The sequence below is a fragment of the Tachyglossus aculeatus genome, chromosome X1 (assembly GCF_015852505.1).
Source record: "Tachyglossus aculeatus isolate mTacAcu1 chromosome X1, mTacAcu1.pri, whole genome shotgun sequence".
NCBI lineage: Eukaryota > Metazoa > Chordata > Mammalia > Monotremata > Tachyglossidae > Tachyglossus > Tachyglossus aculeatus.
Window position 1 is genome coordinate 90,440,589 of NC_052101.1, and position 23,366 is coordinate 90,463,954.

General features: G+C 48.5%; 2 protein-coding genes and 1 non-coding gene across 7 annotated transcripts in view; all 3 read left to right on the plus strand.

Annotated features, from left to right (window-relative positions):
- Positions 1-3,906, plus strand: part of NISCH (nischarin) — a 49,264-nt gene extending 45,358 nt beyond the window's left edge. For both annotated transcript variants that reach the window (XM_038740511.1, XM_038740512.1), the window contains exon 21: positions 2,258-3,906. In XM_038740511.1, the coding sequence (XP_038596439.1) occupies positions 2,258-2,886 (629 nt within the window). In that variant the 3' untranslated portion in view covers positions 2,887-3,906. The remainder of the gene's footprint in view (positions 1-2,257) is intronic.
- Positions 3,907-6,576: 2,670 nt separating this feature from the next.
- On the plus strand, positions 6,577-6,714 carry LOC119920147. Its single transcript, XR_005447912.1, has one exon. It is a non-coding gene; the product is annotated as a small nucleolar RNA SNORA7 (small nucleolar RNA).
- Positions 6,715-9,499: 2,785 nt separating this feature from the next.
- STAB1 (stabilin 1) overlaps positions 9,500-23,366 on the plus strand; it is a 66,922-nt gene continuing 53,055 nt past the window's right edge. For 2 of the 4 annotated variants that reach the window (XM_038772063.1, XM_038772067.1), the window contains exons 1-6: positions 9,500-9,697; positions 18,301-18,437; positions 19,059-19,174; positions 19,385-19,470; positions 19,713-19,782; positions 23,209-23,304. In XM_038772063.1, the coding sequence (XP_038627991.1) occupies positions 9,605-9,697; positions 18,301-18,437; positions 19,059-19,174; positions 19,385-19,470; positions 19,713-19,782; positions 23,209-23,304 (598 nt within the window). In that variant the 5' untranslated portion in view covers positions 9,500-9,604. Of the gene's footprint in view, positions 9,698-15,645; positions 15,724-18,300; positions 18,438-19,058; positions 19,175-19,384; positions 19,471-19,712; positions 19,783-23,208; positions 23,305-23,366 lie in introns of those variants that run through there. The other 2 variants (XM_038772064.1, XM_038772065.1) reach the window with 2 other exon arrangements.

Genomic DNA, 23,366 nt, shown 5'->3' on the forward strand with positions numbered 1-23,366 from the left:
ATGGTATTAGTGCTTACTATGTGCCAGGCACTGTACTAAGCACTGGGGGAGATGCAAGCTAATCATGTTGGACACAGTCCATGTACCGCATGGGGCTCGCAGCCTTAATCCCCATTTTACAGATGAGGTAACTGAAGCACAGAGAAGTTAAGCAACTTGCCCAAGGTTGCACAGCAGACAAATGGCAGAGTCAGGATTGGAACTCAGGTCCTTCTGACTCCCAGGCCGATGTTCTATCCACTAGGCCACGCTGCTTCAGGCCCAGTTATCGTAGTGGGGACTGGAAAACATTAAAATTCAGGAACAAATGAAAACTGTCCCAACTGAAATCCACCAAACCCTGTCCTCATCTGGTCTTTTCCCAGAGATGTGACGTTAATTTGTGCTGTCCATCTGTTCCATCCCACCTCTGCCACATGTCTGCTGTGTGACCTTGGGCAAGTCACTTAACTTCTCTGAACCTCAGTTACCCCATCTGTAAAATGGGGATTAAGACTGTGAGCCCCATGTGGGACAACTTGATCACCTTGTATCCCCCCCAGCGCTTAGAACAGTGCTTTGCACATAGTAAGCGCTTAACAAATGCCATAATTATTATTATTATTATTATTATTATTATTATTATTCTCCTGCTTTGAGCTCTGTCTTGCCTAGTCGCTACTGCAAAGGAACCACTGCATTCTATAAACTCTTCCCTCCTAAGCAAGAACAAAGTGGTATCCCTGTGGTTCTTGTCTCGTCATCTTGGATGTTTTCAGGTTATGTTTATGTTATTTGTTACGCGCTTACTATGTGTCAAGCACTGTTTGAACTGGCGGTTGGGGTTGCTAAAGGAAAATGGTTGCCGTGGACACTTTTTGCAGAAGTTAAATCCTTCTTTTCTTTCCTCACTGGTCCTCCTCAGTAATTGAAGTTTGGTTATAGTTTGCGATGGCTTATTCGATTTGCCTCAGTCATCCTAAAATAGGGAGTAGATCACTAGCTTTTAATGGTCTACTAATCTTAACTCTGCCAGTTGTCTAATAATAATAATTATAATAATGATGGTATTTGTTAAGCACTTACTATGTGCCAGGCACTGGTCTGAGTGCTGAGGGGAGATACAAGGTCATCCCACATGGGGCTCGCAATCTTAATCCCCATTTTACAGATGAGGTAATCGAGGCGCAGAGAATCAATCAATCATATTGAGCACTTACTGTGTGCAGAGCACTGTACTAAGCGCTTGGGAAGTACAAGATGGCAACATATAAAAACAGTCCCTACCCAACAGTGGGCTCACAGTCTAAAAGGGGGAGACAGAGAACAAAACCAAACATACTAACAAAATAAAATAGAATAGATATGTACAAGTAAAATAGAGTAATAAATATGTACAGACATATATACATATATACAGAGAAGTTAAGTGACTTGCCCAGTGTCACACAGCTGACAAGTGGCAGAGCTGGGATTAGAACCCACAACCTCTGACTCCCAAGCCTGTGCTCTTTCCACTTAGCCAAGCTGCTTCTCATGTGTGACCCTGACAAGCCGGTTAACTTCTCTGGGCCTCAGTTTCCTCAATTGTAAAATGGGGATTCAATAACCGTTCTTCTTCCCACTTAGTCTGGGTCCAACCTGATTAATTTATATCTACCCCAGTGCTTAGAATAGTGTTTATAAATTATAAATTATTTATTCACATTAATGTCTGTCTCTCCCTCTAGACCGTAAGCTCATTACGGGCAGGGACCGTGTGTGCTAATTCTGTTGTACTCTCCCAAGCGCTTAGTACCGTGTTCTGCACATAGTAAGTGCTCAGTAAATGCGATCGATTGATTGCTTGTCACATAGTAAGCACTTAGAGGAGCAAAGTGTGCGGACTGGGTTTAGTAGGAGAGCAGCAAGGTGAGGTAGGATGGGGTGACTCCTGGCTGACAGTAAGGAGTTTCTGTTTGATGCGGAGGTGGATGGGCAACTGCCAGAGGTTCTTGAGGAAGGGATCCATTGGCAGGGTGGGAGTCAGGGCCTAGGAGCCGAGCTGCCCTGGGTGGTAGGGACCGGGGGGGAGAAGTGCTCTTCCACAAGATGTTGCATAGGGGGTCTTAAGCTGCGTGCACATATGGTGCATTTGTAATGGCGTCGTCTTATGGAATAAGAGAGCGTGGCCAGTTTTCCCCCACTTCTGAGCGGCCGGATGTCTGAAAGACGGGCCCAGCGACTGTCCGAGGCGTGCTGGGCTGTAAACCGCTATTTCCGTGTGTTCTGTTTGTAGGGAAAATGGACAACTACGAACTAATCCACTCCAGCAGAGTGAAGTTTATTTATCCTAATGAAGAGGAAATCGGGGACCTGGCTTTCATTGTGGCCGAGAAGATGGAGGGATCGGCAGCCCTCCCGGCTCTGAATATCCTTCTGTACGTGTTGGCTTTCCGAGTGAATCCCGTGCAAGGGACCTCCCAAGGCCGCGGTTCCCTCGAGCCTAAAACTCTCATTTTAACCAGTTCAGATCTGTTCCTTTTTGACGAGGACCACATCAGTTACCCACTTCCAGAGTTTGCCAAGGAGCCACCAAAGAGGGACAAATACCGGCTCACCGACGGCAGGAGAATCCGGGCCTTGGACCGAGTGCTTATGGGCTATCAGATGTATCCCCAGGCCCTTACCTTTGTGTTCGACGATGTGCAGGACCAAGATCTGATGCGGAACCTGACCCTGGACCACTTTGGAGATGAGCTCGGTAACCCCAGAGGAAACGCAAAGGCCAGAGACGATGGGAACCGCGAAGTCCAGTGGTATATCTTCATCCCGAGTGCCGAGAGCCGGGAGAAGCTCATTTCCCTGCTTGCCAGGCAGTGGGAGACGCTGTGTGGGCGCGAGTTGCCGTTAGAGCTCACCGGCTAGTTTTCTTTCGCGGTTCAGAGGCCCGTGACCCTGTGGGCAGAGAACGTGTCTGCCAACTCTGTTATATTGCACTCTCCCAAGCGCATAGGACAGTGCTCTTCACCCAGGAAGCTCTCCATAAATACCATTTATGGATTGATTGGGAAGCAAAACGGAAGCACAGTATTTGCATATGCAGAACCTTTGCGCTTAGTACAGTGCGCTGCACACGGTAAGCGCTCAATAAATACGGTTGAATGAGTGAACCTTTGCTGACCTCCCCAAACACCTCTAGGGCAGAGTTGGTGACAACCACCCGTGAGTCTGACTACACACTTCCTAGTGCAGTGAACGTTTTCATGATGTCTCTGGAAGTGGTCCCTGTAAAAGTTGCTTTTGTATTTTGATGGCATACACACACACACACATTTATATATACATATATATATATAAAACACACACACACACACACAAACATATTGGGGGGTGGTGTACATCTCCAGATACTCATGCTGCATCCTGGGAATCTGAAGAAATTGAAAGGAGTCAAACACTATTGTCTAGGGCTGTCCCTATTTCCACTTGTTTCCTGTATATATCAGTCTATCCAACTCTATTGTGTAAATAATGGTAAGGAAATTGCTGGCGAGGCTTTTTAAAAGCTCAGTGTTCTTTATAGACGATACGTTTTACTGGCTATGCTGCTAACGCTTAACACGACCTTACAGACACTTTTACATTTGTCTTTTTACAAAGTGTCAAATTGGATTTAATTAATTCGCTGCTACTCACGAACCTTTGTAGCAAAATCTGCACGGGTGCTGAGTATTTCTGAAATCCCAGGTGAGTGAGAGGGAAGCGGGCACACCGTCCCTAGCGACTTCTTGGTCCGGAGAAGTTTTCTAGTCGTTCTGGAAGCGAAGGTGGAAGGGGTGAGGGAACACTCATGCCTGTCAGTAACAGTGAATCTGTGCCTCTCTGCATCAAGTGTTATTCCTGTTGCCTACTTTCAAGTCCAATAAAGAGGAATTTGACACAGTCTCGTTTTGCGCTGCCTTCGTCGCCTCACTTCTGTTGGTTAGGGTGGCCTGCACTAGCCACCTGCTGCATGCAATTCCCCTCATCAGTCCTGACTGGCTATAGTTTCTTCAGCCAAACAGTTTGGCTGCGTACCCCAAATTGGCATTCGTACCATTAGCTTCTCACGTAGTAAGATCAATTGCGTTGAAGATCTGAAAGTACTATACTCTCATCACTCTGTGTGCCCGTAGGCCAGACCTCTGACATGGAATGCATTTTGGAGAATTGGGTCAGCACAGTCCAGCGGCAAAATGCTGTGTTAAGCACTTGGAAGAGCGCAAAAGAGTTAGGAGCCTCAGTCCCGGTCACCAAGGACCTCAGAGTCTAGCTGGGGGAGACAGACACTTAAGTAAATTACAGATAAGGGGAGTAATAGCGTATATAAGATATACACAAATGTTACAGGGGGTTGATAACTTAAGGACTTCCTTGTCATGGAAAAGCTAAAGTGGCAGTTGGGGGATCTAAGGTGGGGAGATTAGGAATTAATGGGAGAAGGCCTCCTGGAGGAAATGTGATCTCAGAAGGGCTCTGGAGCTGGGGAGAATTGTGGTCTGTCGCATATGAAGAGGGGAGGATGTGAACAAGAGGTTGGTGCTGAGAGAGATGAGGATGAGACCCCGTGAGAAGCAGAGTGGCCTGGTAGAAACAGCATGATCCTGGGAGTCAGAGGACTTGGGGTCTAATCCCAGCTCCACCACTTATCTGCTGTGTAACCTCAGGGCTTTGTGCCTCAGTTTCCCATCTGTAAAATGGGGATGAAATGTGTGTTCTCTCCCTTAGACTGAGAGCTCTAAGTGGGACAGGGACTGCACCTGATTTGATTGTATTCTATCTGCCCCAGTGCTTAATGCAGTGCTTGACAAATAATCCGGGCTTAAATATCACAAGTATTATTATAACTCTGTAGGTTAGAGAGAAGCAAAGATTGTGAACTGGGGCTAAGTGGGAGAAGAGAGCTGATTGAGTGCTTTAAAGCCAGTGGTCAAGAGTCTACTTGAAGCAGAGAGGAAGTTTCGGGAGAGTGGGGAGATGTATCAAATGGTTTGAGCAGCAGATAGTGTGGACTGGAGAGGCTAGAGGCAGGAAGATCAATGAGGCTGGTGCGATAGTCGAGTTGGGATATGACAAGTGGATGGTGGGCGTTTGGATGGAGAGGAAGAGGTAAATTCTGGAAATGTCAAGGAGGAAGAACCAACAGGATTTTGCCACTGGCTGAATTGTGGGGGTTTGAAAAGGAGGAGTCAAAGATGATGCCAAGGATGTGGGCTTAAGAGGCAGGGAGCATGTTTGTGTTGTCATCTTTGAAGGGAAATTGAAGTGGAGGAGAGGATTTGGTGGGCCAGGGAAGATGGGGTCAGTTTTAGGCATATTGTACATATCCTATTTATTTTGTTAATATGTTTGGTTTTGTTCTCTGTCTCCCCCTTCTAGACTGTGAGCCCACTGTTGGGTAGGGACTGTCTCTATATGTTGCCAACTTGTACTTCCCAAGTGCTTAGTACAGTGCTCTGCACACAGTAAGCGCTCAATAAATACGATTGATTGATTCATTGATTGAGGTGCTGGTGGGACATCCATAAAGAGATGACCTGAAGGCAAGAAGAAATGTGAGTTTGCAGTCGAGGGGACAGGGCTAGTGAGGTAAATTTGGGAGTCATCGCAGAGGTGGTAGTTGAAACCATGTGAGTGGATGAGCTCCCCGAGGGAATGAGTGTAAATTGAGAAATGATGGGGACCCCCCCCCCAAGTTAGTGGGGGGTGGGACAGAGAAAAAGCTGGAGAAAAAGTCTGAAAAGGAATGGCCAGAGAGGTAGCAGGAGAAACAGGATAATTGTGACAGAAAAACCAAGGCCAGATAGTTTTTCCAGAAGAAGGGAGGGGTCCATAGGTTGGAAGGCAGTTGAGGAGGATTAGGATGGCCTATTCTAAATAACCTTCTAGAGAGCAGAGAAGAGACAGCTGGAAGTGATTGCCAAAGGTGGGCTATAGTTTTGACATGTGATTGAGTTGATGGTTTAGAGGTAACCAAAGCAATTGCTTATCGGCTGGAAGTAATAGAGCTGGAATGCCGCAACAGGAATGGTGGCCGTGGCACAGAGGATTTCATTTCTTGGAGTCCAGATCTCTGAAAAGCTCCTGGACCATCCCCAGGTTCCAGAGCCGTAAGGATCTGGTAGGAGTGGGACGAGGAATTTGACACTTTGATATTGTCCCTCAGGCTGCTGATAGGTGATGTGCAGCAACCCCAGGAAGAGCTACAGAATATTTTGTGAGCTAGAAAAACTGGCTATTGGCTGGTAAGTTCACAAGTGATCTGCAAAGTTGTGGGTCTCTGTTCAGTAGTGGACAGTAAAAGGGACCCACATGTGTGTAAGTAGACCTCGTTTGCCCGCTGAATGTATGGGAGTTGTAGGAGGGATTTGCAGCTCTCTGACGTCCCACTCCAGGTCTGTGAGCTGGGCTGGTGCTACCCACCGGTAACTGAATCATGTGGGGATATTTATGATCCTAGGGGCAGAGGGCTGGGAACCATGAAGCCATCATCCAGGCTCCAAACAGACCTCTTGGCCACTGGGAAAATCCTATGATGGTAACAACTGTGGTATTAAGCACTTGCTATGTGCCGAGTCCCTCTCTGAGTCACTCCTGGAGAGTTTCCAGTACTCTACTAGTCTCGGCTATGGGAGGGAGAGTCGAGCAGAGGCCTACCTATTCCATTCCTAGCTTGGGCAGTGGCTAGCGAGTGCAAGGCAATCTGCTCCGAGTCAAAATTCACCCATTCCGGGCGGCAGCGGCATGGGAGACAGTCGAGGGCGGAGATTCAGGTTTACTGCATGGGAGGCGGCAATGGTAAGCCACTTCGGTATTTATTTTTCCCAAGAAAACTCTTTGGATGCACTGCCAGGACGAATGCGGATGGAGAGCGGGGCGTTCTGGGAGAGATGTGTCCGTGGTGTCGCTATGGGTCGGAAACGACTCGACAGCAGAAGACAAAATGTGCCAGGCACTGTTCTAAATGCCGGGGAAGATAAAAGGTAATCGGGTTGAACGCAGTTCCCATCCCACATAGGGCTCACAGTCTTAATCCCCATTTTACAGATGGGGGAACTGAGGCCCAGCGAAGTGACTTACCCAAGGTCGCACAGCAGACAAGTGGCAGTCCGGGGATTGGAACCCAGGTCCTGAGTCCCAGGCCCGTGCTCTATCCACTAGGCCACGCTGCCCATGGACCATCTGGATGGGTGTACTGAGTCCCCACCTCCTCTTAATGCAGTTCCCTTCCCATCCCCTGCCCCAGCTCCGGTTCAGGAATAAGCACGGCATACTACTTTTGCTTTTGCTTTGTCTTCAGTTCTCCGGACATCATCCCCAGAAGTGTGAAGTGCCCTGGGGAGTGGGGAAGCTTGGAGGGGGAGGGCGGGGAGAGGCCGGAGGGTTCTGGGCCAGCGACTGAGCCATGTGTGTTGGCTCTCTCCAGCTGCGTCTGGGCTGCACAAACATAGCTTCAATAGCAGGAAATGACCCAAGTATGCTGTGAGGGCGGGGGGGGAGTGCATAGATGGGGGTGCTGAGGATGAATCAGCATTATAATAATAACAGTAATAAGCGCTTACTATGTGCCAAGCACTGTTCTAAGCACTGGGGAGGTTACAAGGTGATCAGGTTGTCCCACGGGGGGCTCACAGTCTTCATCCCCATTTTACAGATGAGGTAACAGGCCCAGATAAGTGACTTGCCCAAAGTCACACAGCTGACAATTGGCGGAGCCGGGATTTGAACCCATGACCTCTGACTCCAAAGCCCGTGGTCTTTCCACTGAGCCACGCTGCTTCAGACCTTGGTGACCAAAAGTGAGTAGGAGTTGAGGGAGTAGGTGGCTGGCTGTGTGCCTCCTTGCCCCTATGGCCAGTCTGGGGCTTCCTGAGGACTTGTGCCTTGGGGCAGAGGGAGGGAGGAAGGGCAAACACTGCTATCCCAGCCCCCGCCTCCCTGGGAAGCATTTACTGAGGGGGCTGGTCCCATGGCCCTTTAAGAGGCAGGTAGGAAAGAATTCAAAGGAATGGGATGAACCCTCACATCCAATCTATCGCCAAAACCTGCCGATTTCACCTCCGCAACATCGCCAAGATCCGCCCTTTCCTCTCCATCCAAACCGCTACCCTGCTCGTTCAATTTCTCATCCTATCCCGACTGGATGACTGCTTCAGCCTCCTCTCTGATCTCCCATCCTCCTGTCTCTCCCCACTTCAATCTACACTTCATGCTGCTGCCCAGATAGTCTTTGTGCAGAAACGCTCTGGGCATGATAATCCCCTCTTCAAAAATCTCCAGTGGCTACCAATCAACCTACGCATCAGGCAAAAACTCCTCACTCTTGGCTTCAAGGCTCTCCATCACCTCGCCCCCTCCTACCTCATCTCCCTTCTCTCCTTTTACAGCCCAACCCGCACCCTCCGCTCCTCTGCCGCTAACCTCCTCACTGTGCCTCATTCTCGCCTGTCCCGCTGTCGACCCCCGGCCCACATCCTCCCACTGGCCTGGAATGCCCTCCCTCTGCCCATCCGCCAAGCTAGCTCTCTTCCTCCCTTCAAAGCCCTACTGAGAGCTCACCTTCTCCAGGAGGCCTTCCCAGACTCAGCTTCCTCCTTCCTCTCCCCCTCCCCATCCCCCCACCTTACCTCCTTCCCCTCCCCACAGCACCTGTATATATGTACATATGTTTGTACATATTTATTACTCTATTTTACTTGTACATATTTATTCTATTTATTTTATTTTGTTAATATGTTTTGTTTTGTTGTGTCTCCCCCTTCTAGACTGCGAGCCCACTGTTGGGTAGGGACCGTTTCTATATGATACCAACTTGTACTTCCCAAGCGCTTAGTACAGTGCTCTGCACACAGTAAGTGCTCAATAAATACAATTGAATTAATTAATTAATTAATTAAGGATTCCCCCACCTTTCCTCTGGTTCCCATCAACTGGTTGGGGATAGCCAGGTGAGTCCAGGCTGTGCTTAAATCAATCCATCAATCAATGGAATTTACTGACTGCTTACTGGGCACAAAGCACTGTACTAATCGATTGGGAGAGTCCAATAGAGTAAGTAGACACGATCCCTGCCCACAAGGACCTTACAGACTAGAGGGAGCTTTCTTTCCCTTCCCATCCGCCTCTCCTCTCTTCCTCCCTCACGTATAACTCCCCCCTAAAAAGGGGAACTTGAGGGTCCAGGAGCCGGGAGAATGGTCCCCTAGGGTTCAGCCCACCCCATCACTGAGATCTTGGGGAGCAAGGGACCGAATGGGGTGGGACGCTTCAGGATCTGGCCTCCTGTCCAGCCGGCCTGTTTCTCTCCTCTCGGTCAGTGGCCAAGGATTTCCTTCCCTCTGTTTGGAGCTGATATGTGGGAGGAAATCCGGACAGGTTCCTGTTTGGGGTGAACTTGCTGGGTGTGTGTGTGTGTGACTTTTAAGGCGGGAGGCGGCCACTGTCACTTTCAGCTCAGTTCTGGCTCAGGACAGCAGCAGGGAATCTCTGCTGCCCTGTCCTGAGCCTGCTATCCCACCGCCCCGCCTCCCCCCGCCCTTCCAATCCACTGTCTGCTCTGAACAACTAGCATCCCTCCTTCCATCTTCTCTGCAGATAGCCCGCAATGTCGGACCCCAACCCCAGCCGGCGGTGTGTCCTCCAGCTCTGCATCTTGGTACTGTGCTCAATGGATCTGGCCGGTGCAAAGAAACTCAAGGTGGGTCCGCTGCTATGGGATCTTAATCTGGGAGACTGAGGAGAGCTGGCTCTGGGTGACCATTAGCTCGCTATGGGGGTTGCTCCAGAGCACCCCCCCTAAGTGATAAACTGCAAAATGGGAACCAGGATATGTACATGTAGATACAGATATATAAAGTGTGTGTTTTATTCTGGGTTTGTCAGCATGGACCTCGGTCCTTTTGAATTCCAGTATAGCAGGCAGCTCTTATCTTTGTCTCTGTCCCCATCCCCAAACTTGCAGAGTTGCAGAGCATGACTGGAATACTCTGGGGCAGAGCAATGAGCCGGGATTGTTCAGCCCCGGACCCTATCAAGTGATGTAAGAAAGAAAACACTTGGGGATGTGCAGGGGCTGGAAGAGCCTCTATAGACATATTGCTTCTCTAGAAAAAGAAAGTTGAGAGGCAGAGGAAAATCAAATCCACCCAGACCTGGCCCCAACAGTTTCTCCACCTTTCCCTGATCCCACCCTGATTGAAAGGAGAAAATTATGGGCTGGGATGCATCCATAGTTTTGTCTCTGTCTTGGTGTATGCCTTGGACAGATATCTGCCTTACTCTGGGCCTTGATGGCTCCCTCCGTTAAATGGGGAGAGCTTGCTTACAGGCAGGCGATGAGGGGTAAGCGAGTGAGTCGATTCTTTTAGCTTCCAAGTTTCACTGATCATTTTATTGTTAGGATTTTATTTACTATTCTATTTATTTTGTTAATGATGTGCATTTAGCTTTAATTCTATTTGCTCTGACGACTTGACACCTGTCCACATGTTTTGTTTTGTTGTCTGTCTCCCCCTTCTAGACTGTGAGCCCGTTGTTGGGTAGGGACCATCTCTATATGTTGCAGCACTTAGTACAGTGCTCTGCACACAGTAAGCACTCAATAAATATGACTGAATGAATGAATGAATGAATGAGATGTACGTAGTTATTCCAAGTAGGGGTGATCCCGCAGGGGGAGGCTTTTTCCATTTTGCAGATTGGGAAACTAAAAACCAAGGCCAGAGAGGCAGAGATTTGCTCAAGGTCTTACAGCAAATCCTCCTCTTCGCTCTGTCTTCTGCCCTGCGATTGGTTCCCCAGGAGACAGAACAAGCGAGCTAATAGCTCTTGCCATTCAGTTTCCAGTGCTCTGCCCAGACAGATGATTTCTCCGATCCTGATTTTCCTCATCTGTGAGGTGGAGTGATGCTGTGAAGTTGAAATGGGGGTGAGACGAGGTGGACGGACAGTTGAGCTGAGCCAGGAATCTGGAACAGCAGCAGGACCACATTTGTCACTTTTCTCTCTCAGGGAGAGGGGAGGAGCCTTCCTCAGGCCTCTCAGCTCCATGGTGTTCAGAACGGAACAGGCAGTTTGGGTTGGGTTGCAGAGCAGGCTGCTATCACCCAACTCCATGGTCAGAGTAAGATTCCTAGAGTTGGAAGGATCTGTGTCTCTTTGTTTTAACAATTCTTATGCCAGGAAACAGTCTAGGCCAGAGGGGTGCTTAGTCTGCTTTCAAAGGGTCCCGGGGATGAAGACTCCGCAAGCTTCTTCCTTGGTAGTCTGTTCTGAGTTTTCATCACCTTGACAGTCAAAAAACAGTTGGTGATTTGAAGTGGGAGGAAAACACCAGTCAACCCTGGCCCTTGGGTTCCTTTACTAGAATTCCCCCAATAGCTCATCTGCACGGTGCTGAGGTTTCTTAAGACCTGCACCAGCCAGGAATTTTCTCCGGCCCAAGCCATTGGAATCATTCAATCAATTGTATTTATTGAGTGCTTACTGTGTGCAGAGCCCTATACTTGGTACAGTAGAGCACTTAGTACAGCTATGCATACAGTGAGCACTCAGTAAATATGATTGCACTAAGCGCTCGGGAGAGTACAATATAACAGAGTTGGTAGATATATTCCCTGCCCACGATGAGTTTACAGTCTAGAGCCTACAGTCTTTCTCACCTCTTTGGGAATGGTTTCCTTCTATGACTTAGTTTAGCCCTCTGAAGTTCTGGAAATCAATCAGGGTCCTGTGCCCTGGCCCTGCTCCACATTGGGGCTAACAGTAATAATAGCAATATTTGTTGCATTTAAGTGCTTACAATGTGCCAAGCACTGTACTAAGTGCTGGAAACAATGAAATAACCAGGTTGGTCTTAGTCCTTGTCCTACATGAGGCTCACTAAGTGGGAAGGACAACAAATATTTAATCATCATTTTACAGATGAGGAAACTGAGGCCCAGTGAAGTGACGTGCCCAAGATCCCACAGTAAGCAAGCCTCATAGCTGGGATTCGATCCCAGGTCCCCTGACTCCCAAGCCTATGCTCTTTCTAATGATTGGAGGGATGTTTCTGAATTCTGACCCCTTCCTAAGCTGTGTGATCCCAATATGGACATGAATGCCTAGGACACAAGAAACTCAAGCGCTTCTCTATATAAGAAAAGAAAGAAAATTGTTTTGCTAAAGCTGAAGAAGGGTAGTTAAAGTATTAAGTCATCAACAGCAATTTGTATAGAACAAGTTAGGTAAAGAGGTCAAAAGAGCACAAAATCAAATCCAGTCATAAAAAGCAAAACAAATCTGTTCCTGGTTCTCTAGCGCTCACTGAGCTAAAATTTAGATTTCAAAATCTTCTGGGTTATTGATCTTTCCATGGTTCTTGGCCTTTTTCATGTGATTTCCCTGAGCCCTTCCTCAGACACTCGTGGCAATTCATCCTCGTGGCACCTTGTCCCCTTGATTAAAAAATGTTCCTCACTTTCCCTTCCTTCTGAGAAGCAGTGTGGCTTAGTGGAAAGAGCCCGGGCTTGGGAGTCAGAGGATGTGGGTTCTAATCCCGGCTCCACCACTTGTCAGCTGTGTGACTTTGGGCAAGTCACTTAACTTCTCTGTGCCTCAGTTACCTCATCTATAAAATGGGAATTAAGACTGTGAGCCCATGTGGGACAACCTGATCACCTTGTATCTATCCCAGTGCTTAGAACAGTGCTTGGCCCACAGTCAACACATAACAAATACCATCATTATTCTTCTTCTGCCCCAATCCAATTCCTGAACTGGCATTGGCTCAGCTCAAGTGACACCATTAGGTGGCATCTCCCTTTACTTCATTCCTTTTTCAGGTCAGCTGGTGGCCTGGGAATTGCAGCTACTGCCTTGGTCCAAGTGTTTATAAGACAGTTGAGAAGCACCTTTCGGATCTTACATTTCACATATTCTAGTGACATTACATCTCCATCTGGATGTCTGCCCACCACCTAAAACTCAACATGTCCAAGACTGAACTCCTTGTCTTCCCTCCCAAACCCTGCCCTCTCCCTGACTTTCCCATCACTGTTGACAGCACTACCATCCCTCCCGTCTCACAAGCCCACAGCCTTGGTGTCATCCTCGACTCCGCTCTCTCATTCACCCCTCACATCCAAGCCGTCACCAAAACCTGCCGGTCTCAGCTCCGCAACATTGCCAAGATCCGCCCTTTCCTCTCCACCCAAACCGCTACCCTGCTCATTCAAGCTCTATCCTATCCCGTCTGGACTACTGCATCAGCCTCCTCTCTGATCTCCCATCCTCGTGTCTCTCCCCACTTCAATCCATACTTCATGCCGCTGCCCGGATTGTCTTTGTCCAGAAACGCTCTGGGCATGTTACTCCCCTCCTCAAAAATCTCCAGTGGCTACCAATCAATCTGCGCATCAGGCAGAAACTCCTCACCCTCGGCTTCAAGGCTGTCCATCACCTCGCCGCCTCCTACCTCACCTCCCTTCTCTCCTTCTACAGCCCAGCCCGGACCCTCCATTCTTCTGCGGCTAATCTCCTCACCGTGCCTCGTTCTCACCTGTCCTGCTGTCGACCCCCGTCCCACGTCATCCCCCTGGCCTGGAATGCCCTCTCTCCCCACGTCTGCCAAGCTAGCTCTCTTCCTCCCTTCAAGGCCCTACTGAGAGCTCACCTCCTCCAGGAGGCCTTCCCAGACTGAGCCCCCTCCTTCCTCTCCCCCACGTCCCCCTCTCCCTTCCCCACAGCACCTGTATATATGTATATATGTTTGTACATATTTATTACTCTATTTATTTTACTTGTACATATCTATTCTATTTATTTTATTTTGTTAATATGTTTGGTTTTGTTCTCTGTCTCCCCCTTCTAGACTGTGAGCCTGCTGTTGGGTAGGGACTGCCTCTATATGCTGCCAACTTGTACTTCCCAAGAGCTTAGTACAGTGCTCTGCACACATTAAGCGTTCAATAAATACAATTGATTGATTGATTAGCACATGGATAGACAAGAATATTAGCCCTCAGAGCTCTGGCTAGGCAACCACACAGGCAAGTTGAGGAGAAAGGGTATTAGCCAATTCCACACAATAAGATCTTGGGAGCTCTAGGGGACAACAAGCTGATTGGGCAGCCAGCAATGAAGCCCCGATATGGAGACCCCACAAGGGAACTGGGGTCAGAGAGAAAAGCAGAACATGTTAAAAACCATGTGTTTGTCCTTGTGCAAAATGGGAAACAGCTGGATTAGTGACCCATGTCCAGCTTGGGTTTTAACTGTAAAGAGGATGTGGAGAACTGGGAGAGGGGTCAGAGGAGAGATGAGGAGATGACTAAAAATACTCTCTGGAAAAAGAAGCTGGAATTATCCAGCCTGGAAAAGAGATGGTGATTGAATAATGAACTTCAAGTCTCTGAATGGTCATTATTCAGGAAAGGGTGTTAAACTGCCATCCATTGTCTTCTGAGGACAAGGCAAGAAGAAATGCCCTGAAATGGCAGCGGAGGGGAAGTAGGTTAGACTTTAGGAAGTATGGATTATAGAGGAAGGTGGCTGAGTATTCTTTTCTGAAAAAAATTTCAAACGGGAGAACCCTTTCTCCTCCTTCATCCCAGGTCTGGACTGGGAGAGGTTCACAGTCCTGTTAAGAGTTATGGAGAGGAAGTAGTCTGGCTGAGCCTATAGTTTTCAAGAACTATTCAGTTGCTAAAATGTACTTTGGCCCAATCTTCATAGCCCAAGTTTCCACCCTCATCTCATAATCCTCTCAAGTCATAGAATCAGAAGTCCCTTGCACCAGTTCCCCCCAGAATGATCACCATCATAATTGTGAGCTTTTTAAGCACTTACTATGTGCCAGACACTGTGCTAAGTGTTGGGGGCAGGTACTAAATAATCAGGTTGCACACAGTCCCTGTCCCACACGGGACTCACAATTCTAAGGGGGAGGGAGAACAGATACTTAATCCCCATTTTCCAGGTGGGGAAAATAAGGCACAGAGAGGGTATGTGACTTGCCCAAGGTCACAGTGGACAAGAGGTGGAGCCGTTATTAGAACCAAGATCTACTGTGCTCTTTTCCCCAGGCCAAGCTGCTTCCATTGGTTTCCTATAGAAACTTTAGGCTGTGGGTCAGGGCTTACTCTCCAAACTGGGCTGGGGGATCCGTTGGGGTCTCCAGGAGCCTTGGCCTGTGATTATCCCTGCCACTCTTTCTCCCTCCCTCTCCCTTCCACTTGGTCCCTGGGAGACTTTGCTCCAGGCCCTGTGCTCATGTGGGCCCTGGGCCCTTGTCATCTTGCATTTTCTGCCTCCTTGCCCTGTCAGATGACAGGGGTTACTTCCTTCCTTCGGTTTCTTTCTGGAAAGCAGCAGTTGCCAAATTGCTTCTGGGAATAGGCCTGGAGAAACCCCCCCACAGTGCCCCTCCCTTTCACAGGATCTGGCATAGCAGGAGAGCAGCGTGGTTTTTTTTTTTTCTCCTCAGTAAAGCTTCCAGTCGGGAGCTTCTGGGGAGCAGTCACTGTCCTGTGATTTGTCCACAGAAAACAGAGGAGCTGCTGTGTTTCCCCATCCTTGGTCTCAGTGACATGACAGCCAGAAAGGGGAACTCTCCCCAGGAGTCTGCTGACAAATCACCCGATTCATAGCAATGAAAGCTCAATTACCCAAAAAGTGCTTCCCCTACTCCCCAGTGAGAGAGCCATTGCTCAAAGTGAGGATTTTCTGCAGTTGATTCCAAAGGTAGGGACCTGGCACTATTCCTTTACTCATCTCTAGACATCAGGCAAGTGATTATTTGGGGCAATTTGGGTTAAGGTGTTCTATGTTGTAGAATTTATGGTACAACCATCTGGTTGGTCCAGAAAACATTATGCTTTTAATAAATCAGTGGTATTTGAGTGCCTACTGTCTGCAGAGCATTGATCAAAGGCCCTTGGGAGAGTACCATAGAAGTAAAAGACAATTCCTGCCCTCAAGGAACTTAGAATCTAATGGCTTGCTTTGATCCAGGTCTGATTACCTGGATAACTGTGGCAAAAGAGGGTTTTGGCAGTGATGGTGGTGGAGATAATGGTTATCATTCATTTTTATTTTCTGGATTATTCTAGTCTTTTACTTCCTAATAAAAAATAACTTGACACTAGCCAAAATCATTACAGTGAACTCAAGATTAAACATTTTTCTGGTTGTATGACAGGTAGGGCCAGAGAAAAGGGTGATGAGAAGGAAGGGAACAGGGAGAGGGGGTAATAGCCTGGGGCTTGTACTTAGTGAGAATCATGTTGACCAGGGAAAGGGTTGGAGTAGTGGAAGGGGGAACCCCACTCCTTTTGGACAGGGGAATGCATTTGAGGAGTGTTCTCAGAAGAGGAAGCGGTAACCCCTTGCCACTGCTATCAGGTGAAGTGCTGCCATAGCTCTTTCTTCCAAAAGGAGGAAGACCTCTCCTTCCTCCTCACTTCCGAGGCCTCTTGTCTGACAAGGCCACCCAACCCTGGAGTGCTGGAGTTGCCCACAATGAAGGCCACTTGCAGTCTTCACTCCTCCCTTAGGCCGGTCTAATAACGGGATCAGAGTCCCTGGATCACTAATTTACAATTGAAAGCTGGTATCCCCAGCAGCCACAGGAGCACAAGTTCCCCTTCCATGTCTAAACAAATACTCAGCCTTGCTTCAGGCTGTAAATTAGATCTGCTTTTAACTACATCCTAAGTCAGGCCAAACAGCATAAACTGAAGAGCCACAAATGAAAAACATTATGTAACCGAGAGCCGCAGATTAAAAAAAAATTATTTTAATTGGAGCGGCGACTAGCCATTGTTGGCGGATGGGGGGTGTGTGGCAAGCACCAGAAAGCAGGTGTTCTCTGGGGAGGGGTGGGGAGGAGGGACAGGGGATGGCAGTGAGCCACCGAAAGCAAATGGAGTCGGGATGATAGGCTGAGAGCGGGTGTTCCCGCAGAGAGGGATGGTGACAGTGAGTGAGAGACAGCCAGGGCGGCATAATAAATAAGGCACGTTACCTAGCTTTTCATCACGAGCCACACAACCAGTGAAGAGGAGCTGCAGGTGGCCACCCCTGTCGTAAACTGAAGGCAGGAAGAACCAGGCAACTCTTTTTGTTTCCATATCTGATTTTGCAGTTCAATTGTTTGTGGCTGTGCTGTGGATCAAACTCCATACAGTATTCCTAAGCTTCAGGGTGGGGGAACCTGATCCATTTCAAGGAGCAATTTATACACATTATGATCTGATTTGCTGTAAAAAATAGTCATTTGGTAGTGCAGTCTGGACTGTTTTATTTATTCATTGCGTAACGATATAACAATATTATTTCATAATATCATTTTATATTATCAGTTTATAACAATAGCATAATAATTGTGGTATTCAGTGCTTTTTTTAATGGTATTTAAGTGCTCGCTACTTGTCAGGCACCGTACTGAGCCCTGGGGTGGATACAAGCTAATCAGGTTGGGCACAGTCCCTGTTCCACACTGGGCTCATAGTCTTAATCCCTATTTTACAGATGAGGTTATTGAGGCACAGTGAAGTGACTTGCCCAAAGTCACAAAGCAGACAAATGGCAGAGCCGGAATTAGAACCCAGGTCTTTCTGACCCCCAGGCCTGTGTTTTATTCTTTAGGCCACATTGCTTCTCCACTTACTATGTGCCAATCAATCACTGTACTAAGCACTGGGGTAGATACAAGATATCTGATCCCACATGGGACCTCACATTTTAAGCAGGAGAGAGAACAGCTATTGAATCTCCATTTCACAGACGAAGGAACTGAGTCGCAGGGAAGTGATGTCACGCCCGAGGTCACACAGCAGGACAGTGGGTGGATGTCAGAGCCGGGATTAGAACCCAGACCCTGCGACTGCCAAGTGCGCACTCTTTCCACTAGGCCAAGCTGTTTCTTTGAGCCCTGCCTGAGCGGAGCCTGCTCTGTGGATTTGGGGGCTGGTGCCTTCCCCTGCCAGGCCTCCTGTATAGTTCATGCATGGGCAGAAGTCCACATTAGGATCCCCCTTGATCCTCACATCTTCTCCAAGGGGAAGGGAGGGGCAGGGATTTTTCTCCCTCATGTCACTGTTGGGCTTTTACCCAAGACCACCCGGCGCTTCAGGGATGGCTGTAGGGGCAGATTTAGACATCAGGTGCCCTCTCAGCCCCTATTGTCTGCTTTGAAGGCAGCAGGAAACAGAGAGAGAAATCATGCTTGGGAAAGGAGCCTGGGGGCAAGGGCCACGGGGTGGACAGAGAACAGAAGGCAGTCAGCCCTGAGCCGGTTTCCTCTTCCAACGTGGGCAGGTCCAATCCAAGCGGTGTGACATGAAGACCAAATTCATGGTCAACACCCAATGTACATCCTGTGCAGCGTCCAAGACTCAGCCCTGTCCCACCAGCTGGATGAAGGACACCAGAGGCAAAGGGCAACAGGGCTGCAGGTACTCTCTAACCCCTCCCCTTTTCCCCATACCTGGCTTTCCTGTTCCATGGCTGCCCCCCGCCTTTTTTTAAATGGTATTTGTTAGGTGTTTACTCTGTGCTAGGCACTTCCCTTCCACCTCTCCTCTGCTTGCTTTCCTGAGCCCTGCCACTGGGTTGAAATAAGTCAGACCTCTGATGTCGGTGCCAGGGAGGAGCAGGGCTGGGCTGGGCACCTCCAACTTCTTGTTCTTTTCAGGGGCTTCTGTAACCAGAGTCCTGGGTCATCAGGTATTTTCGGTCCTGGGCTTGGGGAAGGTTTCCCAGAGGCAACAAGCGGTGAGGAGGATTGATGGAATAGAGAGAGGGGTCAGGCTGAATGGGGAGCTAGGAAATTATTCCAGAGCATGCAGGAGGACCCCACCCAGGGGCTGGGGAAAAAAATCCTGGAGGACAGAGAAAAAGGGTTTGAAGCCAAAGGAGAGGAGGGTGTGGTAAAGATGGGAAAAGGTGGAAGTTGAAGACAGGGACTCTTTAAGATGTCAGGAGATTGGTCAAGAGGGAGGAAAAGGCTCCAGGGCCCCACTTGAACCTGGAGCTCCCCCTGCCCTCCCTGAACTCTGGCCTCTCTGCTGTCTCAGTTACACAGTGAATTTGGGTGAGACTGCCATCTCCCTATCGGGCTGCAACCATGTGTGTCGGAAGGAGTTGACAGAGAAAAGCTGCTGCCCTGGATTTTGGGGCTCTGAGTGTTACGGTAAGTTGGAGAGGCTCGGGGAATGATCTTTGTTCAGGCTAACTGGGCCAGGCAGCCACGGGGCTGTGCCTGTGCCTGGGGCTAGTGCTAGGTCCAGCTGGCTCAAGACTCTGGCAACTGACTGAGCCGGGCTGGTTCTGACCTCCCAGTGCTTAGTACAGTACCTGGCACATAGTAAGTGCTTAACAAATACCATAATTACTATTACAGAGTGTCCAGGGGGTGCACAGAACCCTTGCTCTGGCCACGGCACCTGTCTGGAAGGGATTGCCCAGAATGGAACCTGCCAGTGTGAGGTAAGGAGGAGAGGAAGGATGAGGGGTGGGGAAGGGGAGAAATACCTGGTGGGCCCCTGTCTCTGGGTAGTTGTTGATGTGCTTACCCAGGAGGAAATGGGGGAGTCCCAAGCAAGGAAGGAGCTCTGTCACCAGGATGGGGTAGTTGGGGTGAGGTTGGAACTGGGGTGGGGGAAGAGGTGAGGGTGAAGGGACTCAGAATTCACAGCCATGGGTGCTGGGGGGTGGGGGAACTCTCTCAGGAAGGGTTCAGCGGCTTCAACTGCCAGGAGTGCCAGGATGAGAATATGTTTGGTTCTGACTGCAAGTCAGGTAAGGTGGGAACTCGGGGGGCTGAGGGTGGCAGTGAGGGTCCCATGTCTAGGAGAGGAGGAGCTGGCTATGACCCAGAGACAGAGGCCAGATAACATAGAGATACACAAAACCAGTCACTGCATGTTTTGATAAACACCAAAAAACTGTTATTCATACGATTTAGCTGTTCAAGTGAGCTTTGTGCTCCATCCCTCTGGCCCTTTCCGCTTGTTCTCCAGCACTTCCAAACCCTTTCTGGAACTTGCCCTTTTTAAGGTATACCACCCTAACATCTTCCCCCTTTATAATAAATAATAACATTTTATACTCTAGAATGAACATAGATCGTGTCAAGGTTTTAACCAATTTCGATTCATTTCCCGTCTCTGGTCGGCCTTCTTAAAAACTATCTCGTCCTTTCATGTTTTTTTTTGTCCTTGATATTGTCATTTTGCTTCATCATCTTTTCATCAGTTGTTTCTTCAACCCAGGTTTTTCCAGAACTTGTGGAATCACTCACCCACCTCACTGTCCTTTGTAAAACAGAAGCCCTGAAATCTCTGGATTAGTAGCTGATGATGACTCTTTGCAGGTTCCGCTAGATTAAAGCTATTACACAGTGAAACAACTTTTTCCTCTTGATGCACTTAGAAATATCCATCTATCAGTAGTATTTACTGAGCATCTATTTATGTACAGAGCACTGTACCAGGTGCTTGGGGAAGTACAATGGCAGTCAAAAGTGCAGACCCTACCCTCAAGGATTTTCCAATCTATTGTAACCTACCAAGAATCCTCTTTAATATTCAGCCCACTTGCTCTCGGTAACATGTCAAACTCTTGTATAAAATATTTGAAGTCCCGAGACACAGTCGCTGTCAGTTTTAAATTATTAGGTCCTTCATAACTTAATGGGTTTCTTTCTTCACTCTCCAATTCTTAGTCAGTATTCAGCTCAATACAAGATACACTAAGTCCTGCCCCAGCTTTCTGCATGATTATATTGAGTCACTTAACCTCTCTGGGCCTCAGGTTTCTCATCTGTAAAATGGGGGTAATAATACCTGCCTCTACCCATGACAGGATGTTGTGAGGATAATTGCTCAGTCAGTCAATAGTATTATTGAGCGCTTACTATATGAAAAATACCATAACCCAGAGACAGAGGCCGGGTAACACAGAGATGCACAAAACCAGTACTTGGTTTGGGGAAAGTACACTAGAATAGAATTGGTACAAACGATCCCTGCCCACAGGATCTTACAGCCTAGCAGGGTGTAAAATTGGGATTAGAGTTGGGATTAGAACCCAGGTCCTCTGATTCCCAGGTCTGTGCTCTTTCCACTAGGACACGCTGCTTCCCACATACCATATATTGAAAAAAAATCAGCTTAATTGATGTGGTTACATTTGATATTGAAAATTCAAATTTCAGGATTGAAATTCTTGACAAGTTTGACTAGAGATCAAAGCTAAAACATCTCCAGTCACGAGCGGCATTTTACAGTCACTTTTAGGGGCTTAGATGATTTTAGCCGTTCCGTATCCAAATAGAAATCTCTCCTCACTCACCAGCCTGTAGTTTGCTTTGAATTCACTCTTGGTGTCATGGGGTGTACCTTCAGGTAGAACTGAGCCAATCGCTGCTTGTTTAAGTAACAACTAATGTATTAAAGGTTCTTTATGAACATGCAAGCCTTGCTCGTGCTCAATTTTTCTACTGATTGCTGTTTTCTCCAACACTTGCTGTTCTTTGGTCTTTTCCCCTCTTGAAGGGGTAGCATGCTAGCAGGCCAGTTGCCGGGGCTACAGACCAGAGTCCCCTGGACAGAGAGAAGGGCAGCCTCGTAACTGGGGCTGATTCTATACTTGCCATGTCTTTCTCACCCTTCAGGGAGGAGACCTATAGCTCAGCATGGGCCTGAGGAGTACTCTTCCCTTCAGGCCCAAACAACTGCTCTTCCTATAGCTCCCTTTATAATAATAATAAGGATAATGATGATGGTATTTGTTAAGCGCTTACTATGGGCAAAGCACTGTTCTAAGCACTGGGGTGGTTACAAGGTGATCAGGTTGTCCTATGGGAGGCTCACAGTTTTAATCCCCATTTTACAGATGAGGTAACTGAAGCACAGAGAAGTTAAGTGACTTGCCCAAAGTCACACAGCTGACAGTTGGCGGAGCCGGGATTTGAATGCATGACCTCTGACTCCAAAGCCCGTGCTCTTTCCACTGAGCCATGCTGCTTTATAAAGCCATGGCTTTCCCCGTGGCAGTTTCCAGTGCTGTCATATTGTGGAGTCACTGGGGGGAAAATGAGGCCTCTAGACTGCAAGGTCGTTGTGGGTTAGGGAACGTGTCTGTTTACTGTTCTATTGTACTCTGCAGAGCAGTTAGTACAGTGCTCTGCACACAATAAGTGCTCAATAAATATGATTGACTGGCTGACTATCACCTACAAAGAATTGCCTCTCACCAGCCCCCTCCCACCTGTTGGGGTGGAGCCATTTTCCCTTCTCCCCATCCTGGGCCCGCAGGCCTGGGCTTACCTGCATGGCTTCTGTAGGAGGTCATAAGCAGCACAGCTGTTCCCCAACTCTCACTTATCACTGTGGAGTTGTTCTCTCCCTTAGCATTTCCTTGCTGCGCCAGCTGGCCTTGGCCCTACCTACAAGGACCCCTTTCTCCCCTTCCTCCCACCACCCCTGCCACTTCTTCCTTTCCCTTCTCCTGCCATCACCCGGAGTTCAGATGGTGACTGGAAATGTTCTTGCTGATCTCGCACTGTCAGGAGAGGTCTCGAACGGATGCCCATTTTCCAATCCAGTCCTAGCTCTGATCCTGAAATCCTGGAGTCGGTAGAGGTGTGCTAAGTTTCTCTCTTTGGTTCAGCAACCCAAAGGATCTCTTCCTTACTGGATCCCCCCCGCGATATGCACCAAGATAAACATGGCCATGAGCACTCAGACCTGCACATCTGTAAACACACAATTGCAGACACCCACGCACTGGTAAACACCTATGCAGGTACTCTGCCTTGTGTTTCTCTCCTTGTACCTACCTCGATCAGTCTGTGTCTGTCTGTTTCTCTCCTTTTCTCTGGGTTCTTGGGTTTTCTCACTCAGTTTCTATGTCTCTGTGTGTGTCGGTGTCTCTCAGTGGTGCTGTCTCTATTTCTGGGCTGTAGCCGGCACTTTCCCTTTAGAGTGCCCTGAGCATGGATGTGGGTAGGGGATTCTTGGTGAGGGTGATTTCTGGGTGGGTGACTTTCCTGAGGTCACTGGCCCGTAGGCCACCATCCTGCCTCCTCTGCAGGGCCGTGGGCGACTGGAGCACAGAGCCCGGCAGTGGGAGGGGGCGTGGTGGCTAGACGGGCTGGTTCCCCATTGCCCCAGATGTCATGTTGTCGGCTGGGGTGTGTGGGCTCTCTGCTTGTTTTTACAGTGTGCGACTGTCAGCATGGACGTTGCAATAACGGCATTGCAGGGGATGGGAGCTGCCTCTGTTTTGCAGGATACACAGGCCCTCGGTGTGACCAAGGTGAACACTGCCTCCATCTGCCTTTAGAACGGAAAAACCAAGGAACAGTTCCCTAGGAGATT